Below are 13,570 nucleotides of genomic sequence, written 5' to 3'. Positions count from 1 at the left end.
ATGATCAGTCAAGAAGAAATGGAAAATCAGGCAAGTAAGAAAACATAGAGGGACTATGTTGTAATCCAAGACAAGATTGGTCAAAAGTCCATGAACACAAAGGCTAGTCATCCAAAGGTCTGTCATAATCAGGACAATACACATTTCCTGACAATTAAAAAATTCCAAACAAAATAAATACAAACTAAAACAATAAATCCACATGTAGCATTAAAGGCTAACCTGCTGGTCAGCAATGCCTTCTGGTTCTGGATTTCTGTGCATTTCAAAAGCCAGTTTAAAAAGATCTTTTCTTTTCTTTTCTTTCCTTATACTTTCTCCTTAGCACTCTGAGCCCCAGGCTCCACACGCATTCCTCCTGCTTCAACCAAAATGAGAAGGAAAACCTCTCAGACCAAATGTGCCCAGTCAAGCCCTGGCTGCCCATTCTTCTTCTTCTTCTTTTTTAAATATTTAAACCTTATTTTATTTGGTCATTTCAAACATTATTCATTAGAAATAAAGATCATTTTTCTTTTCCTCTCCCCCCTCCCACCACCCTTCCTATTGGCAATCCTTGATTCCTCTGGGTGTCACATGTGTCCTCGATACACACTCATTTCCATGTTATTGCCTTTTGCATTAGGGTGTTCGGTTAGAGTCTTTCCCCCATCATATCCACTCCACCCCTGTAGTCAAGCTGTTGCCTTTACTTGGTGTTTTTACACCCACCATTTGTCCTCTGCTTGAGGGTAGTGTTTTTTTTCCTTGATCCCTGCGGGTTGTTCAGGGACATTGCATTGAGACTAATGGAGAAGTCCTTTACTTTCAATTGTACCACAGTGTATCAGTCTCTGTGTACAATGTTCTCCTGGCTCTGCTCCTCTCACTCTGCATCAATTCCTGGAGATAGTATGGGCATTAGACAAAATAGAAGATTTCCCAGTATTTGTAAAGAAAAGACCAGAATTCAGTGGAAAGATTGACATCCAAACACAAAGAGCAAGAGAAACATGAAAAGGTAATGTGAAAGAATGGGAAAAGGAGAAAAGTGCTCCCCCCCCCCTTTTATTCAAACTCTTCTATAAGATCCATAATTAGATCAAATTATATGTACTAATATTTTGGGGAAATGTATGTGTAACTTTCAAAAATTGTAAGCATAGAGTAATCAGAAGAGGCACTCATAGGGAAAGATTGGGGCACTAACACGATTTGGAGGGGGGAAAATCAAAAAGAAAGAAAAAGGGAGTGGGAATCAATGATGGTATTAAGATATACTTGAAGATATAGAAATAAATTAAACAGAACAATCTTTGTCACAGAAAGATACATATGGTAAGGGGAGGGGAAGAATTCTCATAGAAGGAGAGGAAAAGAGAGCTAAATGGTATTACATAAACCTTATGCTCAGTGAAATCAACTCTGAGAGGGAAGAGCATCTAGATCCATTTGTATCTTGAATTCTATCTTATTCAACAGGGTAAGGGAGAAGGGAAAACTAAGGGGGGGAGGGGGGAGGGAACACAAAAACTGAGGGAAGGAGAGGGGGGGGCGGGGAAGGGAACAAAAAGGGAGGGGCTAGAAAGGGAAGCACAACAAGGGAGGGGACTAGGGGGACTGATTTAAAGTAAAGCACTGGTTTAAAAGGTAACAGCAAAAGAAGAAAGGTCAGAATTAAGGGAGGATACCAAAATGTTGGGGAATTCACAAATGACAATCATAACATTGAACGTGAATGGGATGAACTCACCCATAAAACATAGACAAATAGCAGAATGGATTAGAATACAAAACCCTACCATATGTTGTCTTTAGGAAACACACATGAGGCAGGTAGATACTCACAAGGTCAAAATTAAAGATTAGAGTAAGACCTATTGGCCCTTATTACAGACAAAAGAGTCATTTTCTTAAACTGTGACTGTGAAAACATGTTTTCAAGGCTGTGAATTGGCAAAACTGTAAAGATGAATTTTAATCTCTTGGTTTTATATTAAAAAATAAAGTGGTCGCCATGGGAAAAATTCCGAAAATATGAAATACCCAAGTCAGCTGGGTTTTATGGAGATTTTAATTAATACAAATAAAGGAATTAAGAAAAAGTAGAGAGAATAAGAGAAGCTATAGTATGAACAGCCTAAGCTAACATGGCCTAGGCCTAAGCCTTAAGAGAGACTAGTCAGTCGTTTATCACTCACCACAAGATCCTTCCAAGCAAAAATCTAGTGTTCAGCGAGACCCAGCTACTCCAACTAGTTCCAGCTCCAACTCAGCTACCCTAACTGAACTCAACTCCAGAGCCCTCTAACTCCTTCCTTTTAAAAAAAATTTTCTCCTATGTCACCTCCCCTAAATCTCTATGTCTACCAATCACAGTAGACGTTTTCCAAAGGAATGACCATTCTTAATTCATACCTGAGTAGACTAATCTTGTCCTTTGCAAATTGCCTTGATTAATTTGATCTGCAAGGTACTTAGCACCCTTTTGTATTATATCTAAAAATAAACCTAGCTTAAGGGTTCTTCACTTTAAGTATGGGTTGGGGACTTTTCATTGTTCAATCAGGAGTTTTACAACTTTATCTTCCCCTAAATTATGCCTAAGTATGGGTGGAGTAATGTTAGAGTTCGCACCTACATTCCTGACCAAAGTCCCATCATTGTTTTAAAATGGGGAATAGTCCTAACCAAATGTTCTAAGGTAGAGTCTGGGAATTTTTAAGATTCACAAGTCTGAGAAATTTTAAGATTCACAGCCTCAACTGACAGAAAGAAGGCAGGAGTTGAAATCATGATATCTGACAAAGCCAAAGCAAAAATAGACCTGATTAAAAGGGATAGGGAAGGTAAATACATCCTGATAAAACTGAGTACAAACAACAAGGAAATATCACTAATCAACATGTATGCACCAAATGGTATAGCACCCAAATTTCTAATGCAGAAACTAGGAGAATTGAAGGAGGAAATAGATAATAAAACTATACTAGTGGGAAATCTGAACCAACCACTGACAAGTTTAGATAAATCAAATCAAAAAATAAATTAAAAAAAAGGTAAAAGAGGTGAATGAAATCCTGGCTACACTTTCACTCAGGCCCTAACTGGTAAAGGTGGAGATGGTTTCCTCCCCATTTCCAAGTGCCCCTCAAACCTCTCCCTCTGCCTCCATCACTCGCTAATCTCTCCTCCTCTGAAGTTCATTCGATACAAAACTACCATCCAGGCTAAGCTTTGGCAGCTCTTTCTCTATTGACCTCTGGGCCCTTCCTCTCCTTCCTCAATGAGTTCAGTGCCTACCTGGTTCAGTCTTTGTCTCCTGCCCATCCAAGAACACACAAACAAGGTCAGATGCCTTGTAACCACACCTGGGCTGACAGCTAGACAGGGTATTTAACCTGGTTGTAAAGGCTACTGGCCCTTTTTTCTACTTCCGCTTCAGAGCAGAGGCGTCTCTCATGATGTGAGTGAAATTGAATTGTGCCTCGGCCCACCTAGTACATGCCTATCTTACTTGTATTTTCTTTATATTTTAATCTTCAATAAACCTGTAAAAATATAATATTCCTTGCAGAGAGAAAATGATTTCTACCTGCTTCAGTTCCCCCTAAATTTTAATCTTTACAGTTTGGCAACCACTTCAGGAAAATGAAATATCTCAATCTTCTGATTCTTTACTCTACTAAGTTCAGCTTTTTATAGCTACTGCTTCGAAATTTTTTTTTTAACCCACGTTTCTTCAAGATGCTTTTTTGGAAAATCATCTTGACCAGCTCATGCCAGCAGCCCTCCGCTTTGGACATTCTTGATTCAATATCAATCACCTGGTCACAACCCTTCCAGCCCAGCTACGGTTGCCTGTAATCTGAACCTCTTTGATATCACTTTCCTGGTCCCAGCACTGCCCACCATCTCTGACTGTTCCGGCTCCTGGCCCTGCTTTCCTGCGTTCCTGTCTCCGCACCAGACCGCTTTGCTGTTTGACCCAGAACGCGACCACCTGGTGACCTGCCTGCCCAACAAACCCTAGCCTTAGAGCAGATCCCTCATCACCCAGGACTAGCTGGTAAAAAACGGGAGTATTGGCCATGTGGCAGATCATAGGAGGAGAGAAAAAAAGGGAAAGAAGAAAGGTTTTTTTCCAAGTGAGAACTTAAAAGCATGGCTATTTTACAAGGATATATTTTAATTACATTGATCCCTTAATTGACTTCAGCGGCATGTCAGAAAAAAGAATCAGCTCTGTAAAACCTTTTAGCTAACTTTAGGGAGGCAGCTAAGTGCCTCAGTGGACTGAGAGCCAGGCCTAGAGACGGGAGGTCTTTGGTTGGAATCTGGTCTGAGACACTTCATGTCCGTGTGGTCCTGAGCTCATCGCTTGGACCCCATTCCTTACCCCTTTTCAATTTGCCTTCCGACAATAGGCATCTAAATGGATAACAAACTCAAAGAACTTTAAAGACTGGAGGTCATATATTTTAAGGCATTTCAATGGACTCCAATGGTTTATAAAAATTTCTGCATTCTATTGCATTTTACTGACTGCTTTGTTTAACATTTAAGTTTGTAATTTTACATTCATATATTACTGCATTCAATATTATTCTGGTGCACTGAATCATTTTAATGTACTGAGTTTTAACTACTGTTAATTTCTGTTGCTTTTCCCCTATAACAATATTGAACAAATATCATTGTAATTAAGCCCATATATGAAAAAACAGCTTTAGTATTTTTGACTTTGTAAATTGTCACATAGAGGATAGATGGACTTCGTCAGAACTGGTTACACTTGCTATAACAACCTTTGGAAAATTTAATGTGCTAAATATCGCAACTGATTTTAAGGGTTTTTTAAACAGGATTTTTGGAATTTTTTTTAACAATCTCTGGTCATTTTTGCCTGCCCCTAACACGAGGTGCATGGCCCATTCTAGTAGCTTTAGTGAAATACAATTATAACTCCCAATCTTCCCGCATTTCTACATATGTGAATGGAAGTTGGGGCAGTTAATCTCAAGGCATTTCTATCCCTAAAAAGCCTCCAAAAAGGAGCACCCTTTTAGCTCACTACTTAACTTCCACCAGAATATCTAGATTTCTTGATGACGTTCTAAATCCACAATGAGTTTTACTTTGTTTAAAAATATGTTTAAATACCAAGGTTGAAAGATTTGCTACGTTTGTAAAAACTTGTAACAAATATCCATCGGTTCATAGGTTTTAAAACAAAATGCCATACAGCAACTTATGTGGAATATGATGGTGTGTTTGTTTGCTATTGTAATTAATTGCTCTATTGAGAATTTCCGGGATTTTCATAACTACATATTTGGACTACTGTTCTTTAACAATGAAAAATGTTACCTTGCTCAATTCATTTGCTTGTACTCACAGTGGATCATGGCCAGATATGAAGAGGAGATGGATCTCATTCTTGGTGGTATAGATTTATTTTTCTTTTACTTGGAGTTTTTACACATAAGACTTTGATTGTCTATATTTTCATCCAGAAAATTTTCTTTCTTATTTGGATTTTTCTGATATCTTTTTAATTTCTCTTGCCAATTGATTCAAAAACCTCATACCTCAGCCATGCATCCCTAAATGTTCCTGTATTTTTCAATCACCCACAACACGGGGAAATGTAAAAAATATTATCATTTTAAACTGCAAACTTTAAATTCCTTTTAAGAAGAATTTTAGGTAAAGAAAGATACGACCTCTCCGAATCCAGAAACTGAACTGTTGAAGACACCATGAAGATGCCTCCAGATCACAAGCTACACAAAAAAAAAAAAAAATCCAAATTGAACTTTGGGTGTAGTTGATTGAACATTTATTTGTATTTATACTTTCGTGCCAAAGGGGACTTCCCCATAACTGGCCTTTTGTCAATGCGTCCAGAAATTATTGGTTTTGTTCTTTTTTTTTTCTCTAATCCTTGAATTATTGTAATCCTTAAATTGATTATGTTTTCATGATCCTTTGGAAAAAAAAAATTTTGTTTTTCAAATGATCACACGAGGAATTGTAAAAATGGAGATTTGACTCCAACACAGCTCAGCAGCAAAAACTAGAAAGAGAAATCCCATTCAAAATCACCTTAGACAAAATAAAATACCTAGGAATCTACCTCCCAAGACAAACACAGGAACTATATGAACACAACTACAAAACACTCGCCACACAACTAAAACTAGACTTGAGCAATTGGAAAAACATTAACTGCTCATGGGTAGGACGAGCCAACATAATAAAAATGACTATCCTGCCCAAACGTATTTATCTATTTAGTGCCATACCCATGGAACTCCCAAAAAATTTCTTTACTGATTTGGAAAAAAGTATAACAAAGTTCATTTGGAATAACAAAAGATCAAGGATATCCAGGGAAATAATGAAAAAAAACACTAATGAGGGGGGCCTAGCAGTCCCAGACCTCAAACTATATTACAAAGCAGCAGTCATCAAAACAATTTGGTACTGGCTAAGAGACAGAAAGGAGGATCAGTGGAATAGACTGGGGGAAAGCGACCTCAGCCAGATAGTATACGATAAACCCAAAGATCCCAGGTCTTGGGACAAAAATTCACTATTTGATAAGAACTGCTGGGAAAATTGGAAGACAGTGTGGGAGAGATTAGGAATTGATCAACACCTCACACCCTACACCAAGATAAATTCAAAATGGGTGAAAGACTTAAACATAAAGAAGGAAACCATAAGTAAATTGGGTAAACACAGAATAGTATACATGTCAGACCTTTGGGAAGGGAAAGACTTTAAAACCAAGCAAGACATAGAGAGAATCACAAAATGTAAAATAAATAATTTCGACTACATCAAATTAAAAGGCTTTTGTACAAACAAAAGCAATGTAACTAAAATCAGAAGGAAAACAACAAGTTGGGAAAAAATCTTCATAAAAACCTCTGACAAAGGTTTAATTACTCAAATTTATAAAGAGCTAAATCAGTTGTACAAAAAATCAAGCCATTCCCAAATTGATAAATGGGCAAGGGACATGGATAGACAGTTTTCAGATAAAGAAATCAAAACTATTAATAAGCACATGAAGAAGTGCTCCACATCTCTTATAATCAGAGAGATGCAAATCAAAACAACTCTGAGGTATCACCTCACACCTAGCAGATTGGCTAACATGATAGCAAAGGAAAGTAATGAATGCTGGAGGGGATGTGGCAAAGTAGGGACATTAATTCATTGCTGGTGGAGTTGTGAACTGATCCAGCCATTCTGGAGGGCAATTTGGAACTATGCACAAAGGGCGATAAAAGAATGTCTACCCTTTGATCCAGCCATAGCACTGCTGGGTTTGTACCCCAAAGAGATAATGGACAAAAAGACTTGTACAAAAATATTCATAGCTGCGCTCTTTGTGGTGGCCAAAAATTGGAAAACGAGGGGATGCCCATCAATTGGGGAATGGCTGAACAAACTGTGGTATATGTTGGTGATGGAATACTATTGTGCTCAAAGGAATAATAAAGTGGAGGATTTCCATGTGAACTGGAACAACCTCCAGGAAGTGATGCAGAGCGAGAGGAGCAGAACCAGGAGAACATTGTACACAGAGACAAACACACTGTGGTATCATCGAACGTAATGGACTTCTCCATTAGTGGTGGTGTAATAATGTCCCTGCACAATCTGCAGGGATCAAGGAGAAAAAAAACACTATCCAAAAGCAGAGGACAAACTGAGGGAATAGAAACACCAAGGAAAAGCAACTGCCTGACTACAATGGCTGAGGGGACATGACAGAGGAAAGACTCAGAGCGAACACTCTGATGCAAATATTAACAACATGGCAATGGGTTCAAGTCAAGAACACATATGATACCAATGGAATCACACGTCGGCCACGGGGGGGGGGTGGGGGGGTGGGAGGGAGGAAAAGAAAATGATCTTTGTCTTTAATGAAAAATGCATGGAAATGATCAAATAAAATACTATAAAATTAAAAAAAAAATGCTATGTATACAATGAAAAAATAAAATGGAGATTTGAACCCGGGACTCCATTCCCCAAAAGTCCTTGCTCACTTCCCAAAATGCCTTGTAACCTCACCTGGGCCGAGAGCTAGATGTGGTATTTAACCTGGTTGTAAAAGACTACTGGCCCTCTTTTCTACTTCCTCTTTGGAGCAGACACGTCTCTCATGATGTGAGTGAAATTGAATTGGGTCTTCCGGCCCACCTAGCACATGCCTTTCTTACTTGTATTTTCTTTATATTTTAATCTTCAACAAACCTCTTAAAATATAATACTCCTTGCAGAGAGAAACTAATTTCTACCTGCATCAGTTCCCCCTAAATTTTAATCTTTACAGTTTGGCATCTACTTCGGGAAAATGAAATATCTCAATCTTCTGATTCTTTTCTCTACTAAGTTCAGCTTTTAATAGCTACCGCCTAGAAAATTTTTTTAAGTCACATTTCTTCAAGATGCTTTTTTAGAAAGCCATCTTGATCAGCTCCTGGCGGCAGCCCTCTGCTTCAGACTTTTTGATTCAATATCGATCACCTGGTAACAGCCCTTCTAGCCCAGCTACTGTTGCCTGTAATCTGGACCTGTTTGATATCGCTCACCTGGTCCCAGCCTTGCCCACCACCTCAGACTGTTCTGGCTCCTGGCCGCGCTTTCCTGCGTTCCTGTCTCTGCTCCAGACTGTTTCACTGTTTGACCCAGATCGCGACCACCTGGTGACCTGCCTGGCCAACAAACCCTAGCCTTAGAGCAGATCACTCATCACCCAGGACTACCTGGTAAAAAAAGGGGGGTATTGGCCATGTGGCGGATCATAGGAAGAGAGAGAAAAAGGGAAAGAAGAAAGGTTTTCTACTTTCATTTCTACTTCCGTTTTAGAGCACACACGTCTCTCATAATGTGAGTGAAATTGAATTGGGCCTCTCAGCCCACCTAGCACATGCCTTTCTTACTTGCATTGTCTTTATATTTTAATCTTCAATAAACCACGAAAAATATAATACTCCTTGCAGAGAGAAACTAATTTCTACCTGCATCAGTACCCCCTAAATTTTAATCTTTACAATCTCTCCCTTCACCTCTGTCTTATATAATGAGGGGGCCTTTCTCCTGAACAAGGCTGACTGCTCCATGTGCACAAGATATTCCATTATGTCCTCAGTTCTGCTGCAGACTGTCCACTTATCTTCAGTCATTCCCTCTCTGCTTCTCCACTACCTACATTGCCACCTCTCCCCTATTTGTGAAGACCCACCAGTCTCTGCTGCTGCTGTCCCCTCCCTCTCCTCTTCTGTGGCTAACCTACCTGAGGAGACCCCCCCACCCAGAACACATGCCTCCAACTCCTTCCCTCTCACTCTCTCCTTAACCCACTACAGGCTGGATTCCAAACTCATCATTCAATACGAAGTGCTCTCTCTAAACTCACTGATGATGTCTCAACGGCCAATTCCAATGGCTTTTTTCAAACATGGTCTAGAACCTCAACACCTTTAACACTGTCAATCATCCTCTCTTCCTGCCCTTTCTCTTCTCTAAGTGCCTCTACTCAGGGACACTCCTCTATCCTGATTCTCCTCTTACCAAGATGACGACTCCTCAGTAAGGAGAGGTTCCAGAGAAGAGAAGGCACATGAGGAAAGGAGCCAGAGGAGCTCAAATCATACAAAGCAACGACCTCTTTCCCAGGAACACAGAACAGAAACATTTTCCCTACTGGCCATAAAAGATTTGGGATTGTTGGAAAAGAATTTCTGTCTCCATTATTGTCTTTTCTTTAAATGTCAGAACTCGGGGACCTGGAGGTCGAAGACCACAGAGTAATTCAGGTATAGAGAAGACCTCAGAGAATGGAAGTTAAGAAAATAACAAGACAGGAAATTTATTGCATAGGCACTGGCACCCTAGGCAACCCAGGCAAATTAAGAAATTATAGATGGTTCCTGAGATGTGATGTGTGAGAGCTAGTGGATGGAGAAAACACCTTATAAATGGAAGACCAAGAGGTCTTTGGAGTCTTCTGGTTGGAGCATGGAACCTGGAGGAACTCTTGTCATTGCTCAGCTTCAATACATCATGGTCACCAATAGGTTAGAAAGCTAAGTAACTTTCTACCTCTTTCCTACCTTTCCCTCCCATCATTATTATTATTATTATTAGTAGTAGTAGTAGTAGTAGTAGTGTTACTACTGAGTTACTACTACTACTACTACTACTACTACTACTACTACTACTACTACTACTACTACTACTACTACGATTTAATAAAATTATAAAGATACTAGCAGTCTCATAATTTAATTTTAATTATTACAGGGTTCTCCCTATATGGTACGTGGCCCTTCATGTTCTTATCTAATGAGACCATATTTATTTAGCTTTTTCTTAGCCTACAGCAAATGAGTTTGCAAAAATTCCAACATACTGACACTGATTCACAGGGCCTGGTTCTGCTTACCTATGGAGACCAGGTTCTCATAGTTCTCCAACATCACATTCGTGTGCAGGGCCCTCTGTGCAGGATCCAGGTGTCTCCACTCTTCCCAGGTGAACTCCACAGCTACATCCTTGAATGTCAAAGATTCCTGAATGGAACACATTCCTGCTTAATTAGGACAAGTCCTCTAAAAATATTTTGTCATTATCCACATGCTCTCTGCCTCATTTAATATTGAACTGAGGAGCCAGTGTATAAGTTCCTGAGTTTTTCCCAACAATGAACCCCAAAAATATCATGTCATTTCAGTCTGTATAGAAAAGCCAAAGATCAGTTTTGTAAGACAGGATTTTAGCAGTATAGCCTCAAGAAGACTGCATTCCATCCTTATCTATCCTTCCATCATAAGAGGTTTAAAGGAAAAGTGGGTTTAAGTCTTTAAACTTAAGACCAAGATATGATCTAGCCATGTTCTGTATTTACTATAGAGCTAATGAATTTGACATTCCTGTTCACGTTTTGTGACTAAATTGTGATAAATTAATTATTGCCAAAATATGTAAAAATAACTGCTATAATGTAGATTCATAGGACTTAAGGAATCCTTAGAGAGGGCAAATGAGCACAAAAGATTGTTTGAAGGAATGGAAATTTGTTTCTGGATTACTGGTGAGTAGAATTTCTCTGAGCTGAAATGGGTGAGACTTGTCTTTTAAGGAAAAAGAAGGCTTCTGGGATTTAATGGTGACAAAGTACACAAAGGACAGAGAATATTCTGGGATGGTCACAGAGGCATATTCTGGGCTCATCTAGGAATGCACCTTTTCTGACCATTATACTGTCCAGCTATGATCCTTCACCAGTAATATCAAACTGACTCGCACTGAATCCCCTGATGAGGATACAGTTGCATGAAGAAGATTCCTCATGTACAGTAGAAGTGGGGAATGAAGGAGGTTAGAACAACCTCCCTCTGTGGGCCAGGGGTAAACTCTTGCCCAAGTCAGCATAACCATTCCAGCAGCTAAGCAGAGAGTCCCTGTATTGTCAACCCTTCCTCTAGCTAAAACTGCCAAATCACGACATCCTATTGTTCAACATTTCATGCTAGCCCCCAATACTATAAGCATGAACTAAGCATGAAATTTCATCATGACAACTCCACACAGCATCAAGGGATAATTTCTGTTTCTCCAGCATTTTCTTTCTCCTTCCTTCTCATTTCCATTTCATTTTTTTTAAACCCTTACCTTCTGTCTTGGAGCCAATACTGTGTATTGGCTCCAAGGCAGAAGAGAGAAAACGGCTAGGCAATGGGGCTTAAGTAACTTGCCCAGGGTCACACAGCTGGGAAGTGTCTGAGGACAGATTTCAACCTAGGACCTCCTGTCTCTAGGTCTGACTCTCAGTCCACTGAGCCACCCAGCTGCCCCCTTATCTCCATTTCATTTCAAAAGATTGTTTGATAATTCTTCATTTAACATTTATCAAATGGAATGATAACTTCTCTCTATATGAAAAGGCCAATTTCAATTATGTTGCCTTTTTGAAAACTGTACAAGTTCAACATGCCACCTTTACAACTGTCTGACACATCCTGCTATTGTGACTTCTTGACTTTTTTCTGTTAATTTTTAAAAATTTGCCACAACTCCACTCTTGTTTGATTTTTTTTTTAAATTTAAACCCTTACCTTCCATGTTGGAATTAATACTATGTATTGGTTCCAAGGCAGAAGAGTGGGAAGGGTGAGGCAATGGGGGTTGAGTGAATTACCCAGGGTCACATGGCTGAGAAGTGTCTGAGGCAACATTTGAACCTAGGACCTCCCATCTCTAGGCCTGCCTCACATCCAACTGAGCTACTCAATCTACTGAGGGGTGAGTCCAAACATGAATTTGAGTGAAGACAGGAAAGAAATGTTAGGAAAGAGAGACTAAGGGAGGAGACAGGACAAAGGAGAAAGAGAGTAACAAGATCTTACCTGAAACCTGGCATCCAGGACTCCAGAAGTCCCTCCTTCTTTCTCCTCTATGTTGCTGACTTGGGGAAGAGCTATATCTGGAGAAACACAGCAGGATAAGGAGATGTCCTAGGCTAGGCCAACCTTGCTTTGTGGCTCCTAGACAAAGCTCTCACAAGCATCCTCACTCCCTAAGCCCATATGCATCCACCTTGACAGATCACCCCTCTACCAAATTCTCTAACCCTGGCTGATCTCACAATTCCTGCTGGAGAAAGTCATGAACATGTGTTTTGTCTAGGGTTCAATAGCCCTCACCACTGCCCCTAGTAACCCTTTGTTTCACCTTTCCTGGCACCTGCTCCAGCTAAGGACCTTGGAATGCCCCCATTTTCAATTAGAGCTATGTGTGGGTGAGAGAAAAAAGGCTGGCTGCATTCCTTGGCTTTCCTCCAAGGAGGTACTAGCCTCTGGAGGGGCCCCTCACCTGGGAGGAGGCCTCTGGGCTAAAATCTCTTTTAATTGACATTCAGGCCCTCCAGTTGGGGCTTCTGGAGCTTTGCCACAGTAAAGCCAGGGCTTAAGCAATAGTAAAGCTCATTAATTTAATTTCTTACTCTACCTTCTTTCTCTTTTCTCTACCTTCACTTTCCCTACATTTTATGAACGAATTGCTAAAATTCATTGTGAATTGATTTTTGTTTATTTTTAACCCGTTTATTTTTAGCTCTTGCATTCTGGCCATTACACTCTCCAGAGGTAAGAGATAAAAGTTCTCTCACACTGGGAAGATTCCATCCCCCACTGATGACCCTGGAATTCTCACCCTTCTCCTGACGGGTCAGGACCACATCTCCCATGCTTGCCCATCCTTTTTGTTTTCTCATTACTCTGACTTCATTCATGTCCTTTCTGCCCAGCTGGGAGAAGGACTGGCTTCACTACAGCCCTGGAGCTGGATGAAAGGTTGCAGAGCAGGGATACTCTCCTGCGTTGTACTCCCTTCCTTGGGGGGGAAATCCTGCACCACCTTCTCCTTGCACTAAAGCTGAGGCCTGTAAAAAGATAATCATGTTACTTAGAGATCTGGGGACCAGATTCTTATTCCCAGCTGGGAACTGACCCTCTCACTGAGGGCTGGGCTCCTGAGGACTCTGCTAGGAGCCACTGAGGCC

At 40.2% G+C, this 13,570-nt stretch overlaps 1 protein-coding gene across 5 annotated transcripts in view; it reads right to left on the bottom strand.

The window, feature by feature from the left end:
• LOC130453528 (zinc finger protein 260-like) overlaps positions 1–13,570 on the bottom strand; it is a 498,148-nt gene that overhangs the window by 31,288 nt on the left and 453,290 nt on the right. For all 5 annotated transcript variants that reach the window (XM_056814437.1, XM_056814435.1, XM_056814434.1 and 2 more), the window contains exons 3-5: positions 13,222–13,450; positions 12,417–12,493; positions 10,454–10,580 (exon numbers count right to left, since the gene is read on the bottom strand). In XM_056814437.1, coding sequence (XP_056670415.1) covers positions 10,454–10,580; positions 12,417–12,493; positions 13,222–13,300 — 283 coding nt within the window. In that variant the 5' untranslated portion in view covers positions 13,301–13,450. The remainder of the gene's footprint in view (positions 1–10,453; positions 10,581–12,416; positions 12,494–13,221; positions 13,451–13,570) is intronic.

Source organism: Monodelphis domestica, chromosome 2 (genome assembly GCF_027887165.1).
Source record: "Monodelphis domestica isolate mMonDom1 chromosome 2, mMonDom1.pri, whole genome shotgun sequence".
NCBI lineage: Eukaryota > Metazoa > Chordata > Mammalia > Didelphimorphia > Didelphidae > Monodelphis > Monodelphis domestica.
This window is presented reverse-complemented; position numbering and strand designations above follow the sequence as displayed.